The sequence below is a fragment of the Rousettus aegyptiacus genome, unplaced genomic scaffold, assembly GCF_014176215.1.
Source record: "Rousettus aegyptiacus isolate mRouAeg1 unplaced genomic scaffold, mRouAeg1.p scaffold_m13_p_2, whole genome shotgun sequence".
Classification (NCBI taxonomy): domain Eukaryota; kingdom Metazoa; phylum Chordata; class Mammalia; order Chiroptera; family Pteropodidae; genus Rousettus; species Rousettus aegyptiacus.
Window position 1 is genome coordinate 6,688,109 of NW_023416295.1, and position 15,921 is coordinate 6,704,029.

Genomic DNA, 15,921 nt, shown 5'->3' on the forward strand with positions numbered 1-15,921 from the left:
AAGCCATAAGATTCAGATGTTCAGGAAGTAAGTTAAAGTTAAAGCTTTGAAATTTAATTGTAGGTTGTAGATCTATGGAAGGTTTGAAAGTAAACCAGTAGACCTGCTGATAAACTTAAAAAACCAACATTACCTTTCAAGTGAATATTTGTTTTTCCATTTAAAAATGTATGATTCCAGAGTATGTTTTTAAGAAAACCAACTATTTTATCGAAACTTTGTGTTTGCTTTCCATATGATTGGAAGAATTTTAAAACAAGTTTAAGAGCCATTTTAACAAATTGAGTTGTAGTTGGGCCCTTATGACACTATTTCTTAACAAGGTTTCTGTATATTGTGAGGAAGCATCTATACTTGAATTAAAAATTAGTACTGAAGAATATATTTAAGGAGCTGATAGAGTTCAGTCCTTAAGAGTACAATCTAATGTCTGACTGCCTGGGTTCAATTCTCTGATCTGTCATTAGCTGTCTCACCTGGGGCAAATACCTGCAAAGTCACTAAGCTAGTTTTCTCCTGTGCATGATAAAACTTATAATGCCTCTTTGTATGTCTTAGGAAACACATAGACACAGCCTGCATATCACAAACATTTAGTGAACACCACCTCTGAGTAGTGTTATAGAGTACAGTTACTGGTTATCTCCTTTTTCTTCAGAAGTATAGATTTTGCTAAACTCATGTACCCTTTAATAAGCATTTCTGGTTAGCCTGTAACTCTCAACCATGAGGTTGCTAATATTTTCTGTAAAGAGTCAGATAGTTGATGTTATAAGTTTCATAAAGGCTCTGTCGGAGCTACTCAATTTTGTGTAGGTGTAGTGCGAAAGCAGCCGCAGACGGTATGTAAGTGAATAAGCTTGGCTCTCTGTGTTCCAATAAAATTTTATTTACAAAATGATATGCTGGGCTGGATTTGGCATGTCAGCCAGTTTACCGACTCCTGTTTTTAACCATACATTTTCCCATGATTAAAGAAAAAAATCCCAGTAAAATGATAGAAAATACTTAATGAGCTGTGAAGAAAAGCATTATTAAATGTACAGTTAATGGTTGGTGTATTAGTATCTCTTTCCTCATAACAACTCTTTAAATTCACATTACCCATATACCTCTTTAAATAATAATGACAAAGATATTCTTCCTGGCTTGCATTCAGTCATTATTTGTCAGTTTTACAGGGCTTAAGGTACTGTGGATGGTGTGGTCATATATAGATTAAATCTGTATAAAAATATGTTTTAGGACTCAAAAGACACTATATTCCTGCTAACCTTTAGGAATATAGTTTCATCTCCTGGTCATATTCATGACAGAATCAACCTCTATTTGTTTAGACTGAATCATTGGTCAGGTTAGCACTTCATTCCGATAGTAGCATCCTTCTAAATCTGAACTCTTCACTCTGCTCTTGTTTTGACATCTTAGTTGCCTGCTCCTTTGTTGGCAGTGACTTGCAGTCATCTTCAATATTTTGTCCTGGAAATTAAAAGTATAATCTACGCACACTCTTGAAATTAAAGAAAACAGATAAATGATTTTATCGAGACTACAGTCTAGGAATAAAGCAAACTGAAGAAGGCACACATCTCCAGGGAACATTTCCCCCAGATGTCAGTTTTGCTGTTACCTTTGTTACTAATTGCCCATCTGTTAAATATCAGTGGTTTTAGCAGTGTTATCTCCAAGGACCTGTGGGAGAGGAGTTCAGGACAATACTTAATTACGCTCACTTAACACTGAGGTAGTCGAGCCATCTTTTTGTTTGTAAAAGCTGCAGCATGAAGTCTAGAAGAGTAGCAGAGTGTGCATTGAGCAGACATATTTAATTGCCTTTACTCACTGTAGTGTGTAAAATGTTGCTTTCCTTTTTTATGATAAACTAGAGGTAATGACTTTAAAAGTTCCTCTCCTAATCCTTATTTATGTTTTTTTTCTTTGAAGCCTCTAGTTCTGTTGCAGGAGCTGTGGGCATGACCACCTCTGGGGAGAGTGAATCAGATGATTCGGAGATGGGACGATTACAAGGTAAAGAGTTGGCGCTTATAAGAAATCGTTACCATGGGTTGCCTGTTACTGCTATTCTTTGTGGAAATTAATGTAGATAAGCTTCTTTAAACATAATCTAGCAATCCATATACCTCCATAAAAGCTGCCTGGTTAGTGATGATTTGATGATTCGAAATTGGCAAATGGTCTCCTGGCTCTTCATTTTACTGTTTAACTAGACAAATTCTTATATATTTATTTTTTATGTTTTAAAAATTTTCTTCATTATAGTCACATATGTAGCTAGTAATAAATTAAGGAAGATCTTGAAAAAGAGGTAGCTTAATATATTGTTCTCTGGTACCTAATAACAGCACATCTAGCGTAGTGCTTTTTTTACTATGTTCTTTTGTATTCTTGATCACCTGTTTTAAAATGAATGTAAAGTGCATACAGAAATTGCACGTGTTTTAAGGTTGTAAGTTCTTCTTTAAAAGTGGATGGGTAGTTTTACCATCTTCAGTGGTTGATTTCAAATGTTAGGCTTATAGGAAACATAAGTTTTAGATTGCTTTTAAGATCCCAGAGGAACTTATAACACTCTATTTTTGACTAGAACTCTCATGAATGCAGTTTTTCTCACTTTTTTGGAACTGATAAAAATATTCATATCCATTTAGAGGCTCTCATGACCAGTATTTGAGAATATCAGAGGAAGAACAGTGTAGAGATTTAACGTAATTTCTTCAAAATAAATATTTTCATTGGGTTTTAGTTGGACCATTTACACAGTTCCTACTAGCACTGATATTTAATTCCATAAAACCATAAGATGCCTTGGAGTTGGCACATGGATGTTATAACTTATTAATTACATTAATAAATAGCATTGTCTAACTCAGTCTAATCAGTTGCTTGAGATTTTTAGATAAGATCAATTGCATTAACAACTCACCCATTTCTGTGCTTTTCTCTTTAGCGCTGTTAGAGGCCAGGGGTCTTCCTCCTCACCTGTTTGGCCCTCTTGGTCCTCGGATGTCACAACTTTTCCACAGAACAATTGGAAGTGGAGCTAGTAAGTAAACACTTTAAAATTTGCCCCCCCCCCCCATCATTAATAACTAGCTGAGTACTGTCTTTGTTTACCTCTTGATGTAAGGAGATTTTCATGTAAGGAAATCTAAGTTTTTCTTCTGTACTTTTATTTTTGATTTGGATTGGAATCCTTTTGAATTGTAATCATTAGAAAACCATCCCAAATTTATAGCAAGATTGACTTTGTGTTTTTTGAACTATAGTAGAGTAAAAAATCTCAGATGATTACATTGATTATTATAGCATCTGTTTGCATGATTTGCAGAGTTTTGAATCTTCAGTTTTTATGGTATAATAAAATTTAGTCGATAAAACAGTTAATCATAATGAGCTTGAGAGAAAAAATTCCTCCCCAGAATTACCAGTCAGTAGACTCATTTAATCAGTGTATCATAATCCAGAGATCTTGTCATATATTTTAGACAAAACAGTCATTCTTGTGCCTCAGTTGTAACTAAGAATAACTTTTGCATAATTATAAACCCAATTAAATGCTTTCTAGTGTAGGAATACAATTTTTAGCTTCCATAAAATTTACATTTAAGTTTTTTTTTTTTATAACTCCATCAATAATGCTTCTATAGAAGCAGTGGGCTATTTGAAGACTTAAATTTTGGTTAATTTCAGAATTTCTAGTGATACTAAATGAAACCTATTAACTCGGACCTTCTTAATATGTGCTTATATAATATCCTGCCAACTAGTCCAGGTTGTTGTTTTTTTTTTTTTTTTAATGCAGCCTATGTGTATTTGCTCACTTTAGTGTACTTGCACTTGAATCTTTCAATTTTCTGGCCTTAATATTTGACAGGAAATTAAGCAGCTAGTATTTTTTTTTTTTTTTGACGCCCTGACACTCAACTCTCAGATAACATGCTATATTGCAAGATTCTCATGAAGTCTTGAATTTGAATTTTTACTTAGTGTCATTTATTAGGTACTGGAATTGTACTGAATCATGAACAGTATAATAAGCAAAGTTGTTTCCCATGTGGAGCTTTCGTGCTTGGGCGGGGGGGACCCTGGCAATAAACAAGACAGTTATTATATAGTAAACTTTCCGGTAGTGCCAATGCAGTAAAGGAAAACAAAGCATTGGGTAAGACTATAGGTTGGCCGATGGGGAGATGTAGATAGGCTGGTTAGAGAAACCTTGTGTGAGGCACAGCAGTTTTGTGAAAGATCAAATGAAGTGAGGAAACCCGCTCTGCACAGGTGTGAGGGAACGAGGAGGTGTAGAGCCAGAGGTGGGAGCGAGCTCGGCACGGGTGAGAAATAGAGAGCAAGAAGGGCCTGCGGCAAGAGTGAAGGGAAAGTAACAGAAGGGGGAATGACATGATCTTTTTCATGAAAAAAATCAAATGTATGTGAAAGTTGAGTTGTCTAATAATCTCCAGGATCCCATAAACAATTATTAATCCACAGCAACCATTTTCCCATTCGCAAAAGTATTTTTAAGCCAGTCTTAGGCATCATTGCACCTGCATGTATGTGAATTTGTAACTATAAAAATAGAGGATGAAAAGTTTTAGACAGTATCATGGGTGAATTAAGAATATCTTTACTATTATTAAGTTCAGATGTTACAGTCCTCATACATCCATTTAAAATTTTTGTTTATGTGAATCAGGATCAAAACATGATCTGTACATTGCTGTCATTTAATATGTTTCTTAATTTTTTTCTCTGAAATTTGATTTCATTTATTTTACCATTTTATTTCTGGGGAGAAAGCTGAGAAGAAAAATTGTCACAGGGCTATCTCAGGGTATTAGCATTGAAGTATCGCAGATCATGTTAAGAGTTTACTGTTGCATATGAAATTACCGTAAAGACTAGACCCAGAGTAGAAAACGGTGTCACGCCCTTCCATGCCCGCAGCCCCGCTTCTGCAGTGGTTACTTCGTGGCCTGACTTCATCTTTCCCCTCACCGCATCCCTCATCTCATATTGGTTGGAAATAACTCCCAGATATTAAAGAATTTTATCTATAAACATTTCATCATTGTAGCTCAAGATAATGTTCCTTCACACACACACACACACACACACACTCTCTGATTACTGTCATCATACTTGAATAAAAATCAATAATTCCTTAATATAATCTTCAGTCAGTGCCAAATTTCTGTGGTAGCAAATGTGTCATACATAAATGAATTTCTTGTAAACTGGTAGTTGAATCTAGAGGGGATTTTTCAGATTCAAGCTTGATTATTTTTCTTCCTTTCGGGGGAAAGACTGCAAAAAAAGTAGTGTGTTCTTATGTTAGGAAGCTCATAAAGTTTGATTGTCTCTTAAGACTTTGAAATTCATTGCCTAAGTAACAGATTACAAAATACTAGCACATGTAATGCCCAGTCTTCATTTATTAGAGGTAAGTAATTTAGTAGAACTATATAAAGAATATTTCTTCCAGAGAATAATTGGTATAGGAAAAATTACTTTCTCCCCTTTATTTACCAGTTTTCAAAATAGTTGGTTTTTGCATTCGCCATAGCACTATTTTGCTTTAAGTATCATTGTCAAGTGGGTTGAGATGTGTTTTAAACATTTCAGTGATTTTCATTGATGTTTAAATTGTCCTTTCATGATGTTAACGAGATCTCTTTAGGATTGGCTTCTGAATCTTTTTGATATGATTTCGGCCGTTTTTGATAACCTCCTTGCTTTCTGTTGTGTCAAATTCAACTACTTCCTCCCTCCATCTCCCCCATCCCTGCTGAAATTAGGCTTAACCTCGGAGAGCCCTGGTTTCTTTTACATGAAATGGCATTTGGAGCCCACAGTCTGGGCTCTTAGGGTATATTCACTGCTACTGGCTGATCATTGTTACTAGACACTTTTAATGGACAAACATAGAAAATAATTATATTTTATATTTTAAAGTAAAAATCATGAGTTTATACTATCAGTTCAAATTCAGGGCTGTAGTTCCATGCCAGCAATTCCAGTTCCTAATGCTGATGACAGTCACTTCTTTTGCTCTCCCTTTGCCCTGTTTCCTCCTCTCACGTAAATCTCCTTCATTAATTTTATGACTTGTGCTGCTGTTATTTACTTAAATTCAAAACAGATCCATGTTATCTACTTCAGACTTACTGCTTTTCTTAGTAATAAACTTTACACACTTTACCCCTTGCTTTTAAAAGTACCCTTTGCCGTTCACTTTCCATGGCTGCTGCATATGTATATTGAGAGAAAGAGAGGTTTTACTCCTTTTGTAAAGCATCCTAGTGCTTCTTTGTGTGGATGTACAGTTTATTTAGTCAGTTTCCTGTTTGACATTAGAGCTATTTCTATCTTGGTTGTACTGCAGTAAAATATTGCTTTACTGTTTTTCCTGTTATCTTTAAGATAGAATTCTAGAAGGGGATAGCTGTGTAAGAAGGGTAAAAGTATATAATATTTGGCAGATGTTGTGAATCACACTTTTTTGAAGTTTTGCCCTTTTGCATTTCTGCCAGTCATATACAATAGTAGTGTCACCATACTACCTTTTTTTACTCCTGCTAACTTTTTAGTTATATATCCTTATATAATTCTTTTAGTGGTTACCCCAGAGATTATAATGCATATCTTTGGTTTATTATAGCCTACCTTATATTAATACTTGATCATATCCAAGCAATGCAAAAACCTTACAACAATTTAAGTCTTTTTACCACCTGCCCTCCTTAATGTTATTTTTAAAACTTGTTTTACTTATTCATGTGTATAAACACAAGACATAATTGTTTTAGAACATCTATATTCTTCTCTATCTGACTACATATATATATACCATTTCAGTGTTCTTAATTTCTTCCTGCAGTTCCTTTTTCTTTCAGGGTTTGTTTCTCTTCATCCTAAGAGAACTTTTATCATTTAGTGAATGATGCTAGTAATGATCTTTCTCTGCATTTGTTTGAGAAATCCTTGACTTGCATTTATTTTGAAAAAGTATTTTCCCCAGGTATAAAATCGTCAGCACTTGTAATGTCTTCTGGCTTCCCTACTTTCTGTTTAAAAGTCCCGTTGTTGCCTTTTAAGGCAATATCTTTTTCCTCTGGCTTCTTTTAAGATTTACTTTTTCAAGTTAATTTTTCATAGCTTGACTATGTTAGGCCTAAGTAACGTTTTCTTTTTAAATTTGATTGGGTTTCACTGAAGCTTTGAATCTGTGAGTTGATATCTTTCATCTGTTTTGGAAAATTTTGGCCATTATCATTTTGAATAGCTCTCTTATTATCTCTTCAAATATTCTCCTTCCTTTCTCTCCGGGGGTGTCAAGATCATGTATGTTCAGACTTTGGACTTCTTTCTCTCTGGCTCTATTTCAATATTGTTTTTCGAAAATTTTTTTCTTTTTTACCCAGCTTGAAAACTTCCTATTGACCAGATTTCATATTTACTAATTCTTTTTTTTGCTGTCTTTTTCAGTCTTGTTAAATGGATCAGTGAGTTTTTAATTTCAGATATTGTTTTCCATTTTAGACAGTTATTTGATTTTTATTATGGATTTCAATTCTCTGTTGAAATTCTTTACTTTCTGACTCATTTTATCTTTTTTGCTTGTATTTTCTTTGAAAGGCCAGAGAGTAAATATTTTGGACTTCGTAGACCATATATAGTCTCTGATGCAGCAATTCATCCCTGGCACTGTGGCACAAAGCAGACACAGACGGTACCCAAACAGATAATCATGGCCATATTCCAATAAAACTTTATTTACCGACTCTGAAATTTATATTTCATTTAATTTCACACATTACAAACATTTAAAATTTTTTCAGCTATTTAAAAAATGCAAAAATTGTTTTTAGTTTACAAGTGTAAAAACTAGGAAGAGGCTGGATTTGGCCTTTACAGGAAATGTTTGCCAGTTAACTTTCGATTTGTGATAATAGTTCCTCAAAGTGTGATTGGTGGACTCCTGGGGGATTCCTGAGACCTTTACATCTAATACATAAGGTTAAAACTAGTAATAATTAATTCCACTTTGTCATGTTCGAACTGGTAGTGTAAAAGCCTAGGGTGTGAATAAAACTGGTATGTTAACAATAATCGAAGCGATGATACTGAACTATACTAGTAGTCATATTTTTCAGTGCCTCATGCTTCAAGTAATAATAATTCCATTGTTACATTAAGGATGCCCTTGCTAAACAAGTAATTGATTTTATTGCCTTTACTAATAAATGCATGTCTTTTTAATCTTCTTGACAAAATAGGGCCCATTTTTTCACATAGTTTAGTAATCTCAAAGAACATTTGTCACAGAGTAGAAGGAGAGGTGAGTAAACAGCTGTCTTTTATTAACCCTGACATTAAAATGATTTGTAACAAAAAACTAATGCTTATCACCAAATTTTTTTTTTTGGAGGGGGAATATGGTCTTTTACAAAATTTTTATTTATATGAATAATGAGTTACTCAGCCAGTATTTAAAATTTTTTCTTTTAGTTCCAAACATATTTAATACATATTAGTATATATAAACTGCATAAACAAAAGTACTTTGGGACCCCTCAATAATTTTTAAGAGTAGAAAATGGTTCTAAAACTAAAATGGACTGATTTATTTAGTAGCTGATTTCATATAGCCGAGGATAAATTATGGCTTTGGCTATTGATGTCATTTTCAGTTTGGCGTAAAGTCTTTTCAGGGACAGTGGTGGTGTCGATGATGATTTTGATCATGCCAAAAGAATCAGTGTTCTTAGAAATTGCCAGCCTCGATGTTTATAAGATATCCAATGGCATATATGTCAGTTCTTTTAATTTTAGCTGGCCGTGCTATTAGGGCACACTTTATGAACTATTTCATTCTTTAAAAATGAGTCAAGAAGCAACTGAGGATTATTTTGTTTTCATCAGTTACTCTCCCTTCTTTTTCCCTCCACATCATTTCAACACAGAAATGATAAGCTTGCTCAAACTGGAACTGATATTATTTAGTTTGAAATTTTAAAGGTGGCGTCCCTTTAAACTTGATTTTCTTGCAATATATTTGTAATTGGACTCTTAATTATACTCAGGTACAAAGACAGTTCATTATCCATGGTCTTTAAAATAATAGTGTAAACAAATCTTTGGAGGATCACTTGTGTCCCTTTGACAGGTTTATGCCCTCCGGGAAGATGCTGACGCTTAATTTTAATAAAAAGCCTTTAGTTTTCATGTGAATTCCACATAAATACACAGGTTCAATGAAAATTTGAAACATTTGGAGACTATTTTTGAGTGTCTTGCTCAGTTTATCAGCAACTTATTTCCCTGTGGTAGCTGAGTTTTAGCGTTTTTCAATTGTTTGGACATTGGAATTCAGCCTTAAAAGTACTTCTAAAGTGCTCTATTAGCAGCAGCATCTGAAAATGAAATGAAAGGCTCCTCTTTTGCTATTTTTAGAAAATACTTCTTTCCAATTTTTTTTTTATATAGTTGCATTGTCCTGTTTGTTTTCATCTCCTTCCTCTTTAACTGTTACTTAGATTCCATTTATTCTGATGTAGGTCTTTAGAAATGTGTAACATTGTCTTTGAAGTCTGGGCCTCATTATTTAACAGGCTTTTATTATTGCAGAAAGCTTTTGCTTGCTGTATATTTTTTAAAGCAAGTACATTAAAGATAACAATTTACAATAGTTTTATGGGTATTATTTTTTATTTTGGCCATTAAAAATCAACTTCTCTTTTAAATATATAAAAATTAGAAGACAAAAATATATAAATAACAGATTACTTTAAGACAGAGTAAACCCAACTAATTCAGTTCTGTCTTTAATTATTAGCAGCCTGTCTTATAAAAGTTTTTTCATTTTATTAAAAATTTTTTTAAAATTATCGTTATACAGAATTATATTAGTTTCAGGTATACAGCATAGTGATTAGACATTTATATACCTTACGAAGTGATCACTTGATAAGTCTAGCATGGACTTAGTTTGGCTCTGGTATAGACCTCACCTTTAATTGGAATCAGAAGAAGATAAGCATCCAGCTACCATGTACAGTCGCAGCTTATACCTAGTCACAGTTTTTGTAAATGGTTAAAAGTGATGATTTCTTCTCCCCCCCCTCCCCCAACCCCTCCCGCCCCATGAAGGTTCTAAGGCCCAGCAGCTTCTGCAAGGACTGCAAGCAAGTGATGAAAGTCAGCAGCTCCAGGCAGTTATTGAAATGTGTCAATTATTGGTCATGGGAAATGAGGAGACACTGGGAGGGTTTCCTGTCAAGAGTGTTGTACCAGCTTTGGTAAGATAGAGTTTTACCCTCATTTTACCTTAGTTGTCTGAATGCTGCTGATAATTTTATTTGAAAGCATGATTGTTGTCGCTATGAATTTAAAACATGATAGAACTGAGAGGAAGTAGAGCGTAATTTAGTGCTTTTGTTTCATGCTTATAGATGTCGTTACTGCTGATGAAAATTAATAAATTTTCTTAATTTCATGATGAATAGTTAACTTTACCTTTGATACTTAAATGACTGGTTTTAAGTTTTAACTTGTTAAAAAAATTTTAATTGTTGACTTCTTTAGGTAATATCTTGACTTACTATGCCAAAATTTACATGGTTTCTCTTTTAACTTTGTGATACATAGGGCTATAATAAGCAACTCACTTGTGAGTTGTCTTTGTGGACCATACAGGTTTCATGTTTGATAATTATGTGCATGGCAGAGTCACAAAGCCAGAATACCACACGAGTACTTCCAGCTTAAAAGTCTTTATGTTACGCAAAAACAAAAGGAAAGAAAGGCATAACAATATCCAGAATAGAAAAACAATTTAAAAAATACTTTAATGATTTTCCACACAGTTGTAGTTGATATTTAGAATTTGTTAATATCCTAACTGCATAAGTATTTTAATGTGAAACAATGGGTAGAGAAAGTGCCATTACCCAGGGATAGGTCCTTAAGCATAGTATGTCTTTTAAATAGTGGCTTTTGGTAAGTTTCTTAGTGCAAAATTAAAGAAATTGGCTATAATTTAAGATTTAAAATTTAAGTTCGAATGGAATACTAACAGAAGACTAACATAAACACGAATACATTTATAGCATATTTTACTTTGGGAGTTAAAAATAAATATCATGTTAAGTCTTTGTTTACATATCCAGTAAAGTTGACAAAAGTGAAATTGTGGTTGGTATATCAGATTGTCTCATTTGATCACATCAAATTACAGAGAAAGGTGTTAAGGAGGTAGTTGAATGAAGACAAGGTGACAGATAGTCTTTATTCTGTCTATTAGTTGTTGAATATGTGGGCTCTGGCAGGGGGTGATTAAGATCAAACCAGTTTCTTCCCCTGTTGAGCCACTCAGACCTTTGGGATAAGGAACACTAGCTCTTAAATCTCATAGCTCCACTCTAGTAAAGGCTTGCGTGTTGATTCCCGGATGTTTCATGAAAGCACTATTAGCCTGTACTTTTACATTTGGTTTGTGCTAATATTCATGTTCAAATTACAGATTTCTCTCATGGCTGGCTTCTGTTACCCAAATTAAACTTACTTGTTTTGTTGTTATTCATTAAAATATAGCAACAAAGAACTAGGTTTACCCCGTACTATCTGCTGTTAAAATGCAATTTTTATTAGTTAAATAAAGAAGCTATTAAACCTCGCCAGAAACATTGACACGTAATCTAATTTACTTAATTTGCTGATTGTTGATTAAATTTAAGTGCTCACTAGATCTGCACGAGTTGGCTCATGCTATTTAATGACTGTTGTTAATGAGTTGTCTAGAGTTATCTTTCATCACAGTCAAATATTGTGACTATATATCTACCCATTACCATACACTTGTGTGACATTAGTCATTTTGAGTGAAAAGGAATCTATTTACAGCAATCCTTTCCAAACATGGCCTAATAAGGTTTATTCCATCTTAAGAACTAGAAAACTTTTTACTTTTTGTGTTAACACGACAACCCGTTTTAGGTTAGAGTAGGTGTTATAAGTGATTGACTGTAGGTGATGTGAGACAGAGTGCTATTTGGCCTTGAAATGGGGTGTGTATGTATTTTAACAAAAAAGTATTATCAGGACCTTTGGGGGTGTGTGCATGAGAGAGAGAGTGAGTGTGTGTGTGTGTGTGTGTGTGTGTGTGTGTGTGTGTACACACGTACGTACATACATACATACATATATACATACATATTGTGCCCAGCATAATTCAGAGGCAAGAAGACATTCGTATTAAATGACCACTGTATAAGAATGAGGTCTGTTATATATTTAATTCAAAAGTATTTTATAGCTTAAATTCAAAGCATTTAAAACTTTTCCATTGAACTAGATAGAAGACAGTGAATGCTTCTTCCCCAAGTTGGAAATTTTTTTAGCTGCTTCAGGGGATGGAGTGTGTACACCAAGCAGTTTTGCATTCTCTCTTTTGAAAAACTTTGTTGAAATCTGTGTAGTCTTTTCTACAAGAGAAACTTTAAACAAAACAAAACAGATCAGATTAATTTCGAGTCAGTCGTGTTTGTAGATTATATTAAGATGGGTTTTAATTTATGCATAATTAGTTTCTGATAATTATCAATATGTTTAAATTCTGTACTACTGTATATTTTACAACTGAGTTAAATGGTCCTTAGCCCATCTTTTAGAGACACTTAGTTAAAAGAGTTTAAGCTATCGTCTTGAATCTGTACCGATGGTTGTTGATAGATGTAAGTTCATTGCTGCTCTATTTATTTATGTATCGAACATTTATTGACACCTCAGTGACATGTTAATGAGCAGATTCTTCAGGCAGGGGTGGGTAGAGGTACCAGAAGGGGCTGTTGTAAGCAACAGGAAAATTTTATTTTTGACCTGGATCATGACAGTTATTCAGCAAAATTACTGAGTCAGAGCTATAGTATGCAAGTCATGCCATTCTACACGTAATCATTTCTTATGTATGCATACTAGAGTTTTAACTTGATATTATTTTTGAATGGTAAAAGTCTCGAAAAGTACTTTCTATTCAGTTGAAGTAGAGGAAGCAATACTTCTGAAAACTTTATAGACAGCTTCTTATACTTTATTGTAATCTTTTTTAACAGATAACATTACTGCAGATGGAGCATAATTTTGATATCGTAAGTATATTCTGTATTTTTAAAAACACTCTAAATTTATATTTTGAGCTTTTTATTGAGTAAAAGTGCCTTCTTGTTTTCTAGATGAACCATGCTTGTCGAGCCTTAACATACATGATGGAAGCACTTCCTCGATCCTCTGCTGTGGTAGTAGATGCAATTCCTGTCTTTTTAGAAAAGGTAATTCTACTTTTGCACAACTTTTCCAAAAGCAGAGTTAGGAGAATTAAGCTAAGAACTCCTGACCTTTGAATTCTAGAGTAGTATATCACATCAAAAGATAGTTTTAAGCATTCATTATCTAACATTTTTAGTCAAGATTCCATAAAAATATTTTAGAGCAGTAGTTTAAAGTTTATGCTAATTAAGCATATATAAAAATCAATCCAGTTTTATAATTTTAGTACTGACAATGACCACATTAATATAAAATCTTTCAGAGAACTTAAAAGTATTGGATTAAAACTAGTTTCACTGTTTCTAGAAATCATAATTTCATTATTTCTAGAAAACATCTCAGTGAGGTTATAGTTATTTATACCCTCATTTTACAGCTAAGAAGGCTGAGACAAAATACCTTGCTCAAGATCATAAAGTGAGTGAGTGAGTGTGGAGATAGGAAATTTTTTCTTGTCGTCTGTGGTAGGTTGTGATTTTGGTCCATCTTAAGGGTATTTTCCTTTTTCATGCACAATAAAATTTGCATTATCTGATAACCTCAGAATATGGTATAAAGTTTAAGACTTGATTTTTAAAATAATGTTATATAAAACAAATCATTTATTTTAAATATGAACTTTTAAAGTTATGTAATTGGATTTTGCTTATTCTCAATCTAAAACATTTTTCAGTATCTTAAAACAGCAAAGTAGTTGGAAGCTATATTGACTGTACATTATTGCTTAAGCTCATAAATGACTGGTTTTCTTTAGCGGTTTTCATGTTAGAGGCATAGATTGATGGAAATTAGAGAAAATATTGTGGTTTGTCGTGTAGATGATACACAACTAGAAAAGTACTTGAATGATAACCTCAGATTACTTGTTAATATGTTCCCAGCTGCAAGTTATTCAGTGTATTGATGTGGCAGAGCAGGCCTTGACTGCCTTGGAGATGTTATCACGTAGGCACAGCAAAGCCATTCTACAAGCGGTGAGTATTGTTACGAAGGATCATATTTCATTTGATATTGGATTTTAGATTCACATTGTACCAGCTCCTAGATTGCGGTCTCTGTAAGGCACATGTTTCCAAAGTGATGTGCTAGACTTTTTAGTAGGCTTTAAAAAAAAATTGCTGATAAGAAGGTGTTTCTTCACTTTAACAGTTTTCTGTATTTTAGGGTGGTTTGGCAGACTGCTTGCTGTATCTTGAGTTCTTCAGCATAAATGCCCAAAGAAACGCACTGGCGATTGCAGCCAATTGCTGCCAGAGTATCACTCCAGATGAATTTCATTTTGTGGCAGATTCCCTCCCATTGCTTACCCAAAGGCTAACCCACCAGGTAAAATGAACCTATTCTATGTGTCATAAACATTTTTATTACATTTTTATAATGCTAATTTTAACTAGGGTTTTAAGTGTTCCACCTGGATATATAAATTGGAAATGTTCTGATCCATGTTTTTCTAGCGTTACCTAGTCATGTGTACCATGTTAGGTTATTTTATAAAATGTTGATGAATTTACCCAAATGAACAGTATTTCACATGTTTGTTATCTTCAACTATTTTGACTTTAAGGAATGAATCGGTTATTTTAGCAAACATAATTGAGTGTTTCCTATGTGATGTGTTCAGAATTTCCTTTTGAAAAGGTCCTTTCCTGAAAGGCATTGAGTTAGGCAGACAAAACTAGGAGAATATGGGTATGGGTTAAGATCGGGAGACAAGACCGTCCCAAAAGGAAATAAAATGAAACATGTAGACTGCAGCTGTCTGCGGTTGGAGGAAGGCAGGGGCGATTATTTAGGAGCTGGAACCAGTGGACCCGGTGATGCAGGGCTAACAGAAGCTGGGGTGCACCACACATTGCGAGATGAGCTTCAAGGTTGTAGTGAAACTGAATTTTCTTTTAATATAAATTAATATTTTGAGGTGTTATTGCCAAAGAGTTGTTTTTTTAAGAAATCTGGCTTTTAAATCACCTTTACAAAGTATGCTTAAAATCATGGGACTGTTAGGTACATAAAACATGTTAAATAAGGGATTTATGTAAGATAGATAAATGATTAATGAATCACTAGAGCATTTTGCTTTAAGGTGATTAAGACACAAATCATGCCATTCATTTAATTTAAAAAATTTATTAGGTTGAAATAACCTTTTTTGGGGACTAGAACTATGTTCTGTAGTTAGCTATGATTTCAGTATCTAATGGTGGAAGTAAGCCATCAGAACCGAAAGTTAAATAGTTGGCCGCTTTTATTGTAGCACTCTTTCTAGACTGAAGTAGTGACAGCGGAAGTGTAGAGTTTCTGTATTACCAGAATTCTTAGTTGTACACAAGGAAGTCTAGTTACCACATCTGAAGCCCATTTATCAATTATGAAAAAGGTGTGTCAACACACTTGTTAAGCCATTAAATTGTTCTTTTTGTTATTATATGGATTATTTAAAATGTTTTCTCAGTGAAGCCACTGTAGCAGTATTTCCAGATTGTTTTTATGGTGAATGTTGCAAATCTATACATACTTTTTCACATTAATCAGTAAACCTCTGGTTTATACACATACTTAACTATTTTCAAACTTCAG

At 33.7% G+C, this 15,921-nt stretch overlaps 1 protein-coding gene across 30 annotated transcripts in view; it reads left to right on the plus strand.

Moving 5' to 3' along the window:
* TRIP12 (thyroid hormone receptor interactor 12) overlaps positions 1-15,921 on the plus strand; it is a 119,377-nt gene that overhangs the window by 64,253 nt on the left and 39,203 nt on the right. For all 30 annotated transcript variants that reach the window (XM_036237086.1, XM_036237085.1, XM_036237083.1 and 27 more), the window contains 7 exons: positions 1,945-2,028; positions 2,969-3,064; positions 10,171-10,319; positions 13,131-13,166; positions 13,251-13,346; positions 14,226-14,318; positions 14,509-14,670. In XM_036237086.1, coding sequence (XP_036092979.1) covers positions 1,945-2,028; positions 2,969-3,064; positions 10,171-10,319; positions 13,131-13,166; positions 13,251-13,346; positions 14,226-14,318; positions 14,509-14,670 — 716 coding nt within the window. The remainder of the gene's footprint in view (positions 1-1,944; positions 2,029-2,968; positions 3,065-10,170; positions 10,320-13,130; positions 13,167-13,250; positions 13,347-14,225; positions 14,319-14,508; positions 14,671-15,921) is intronic.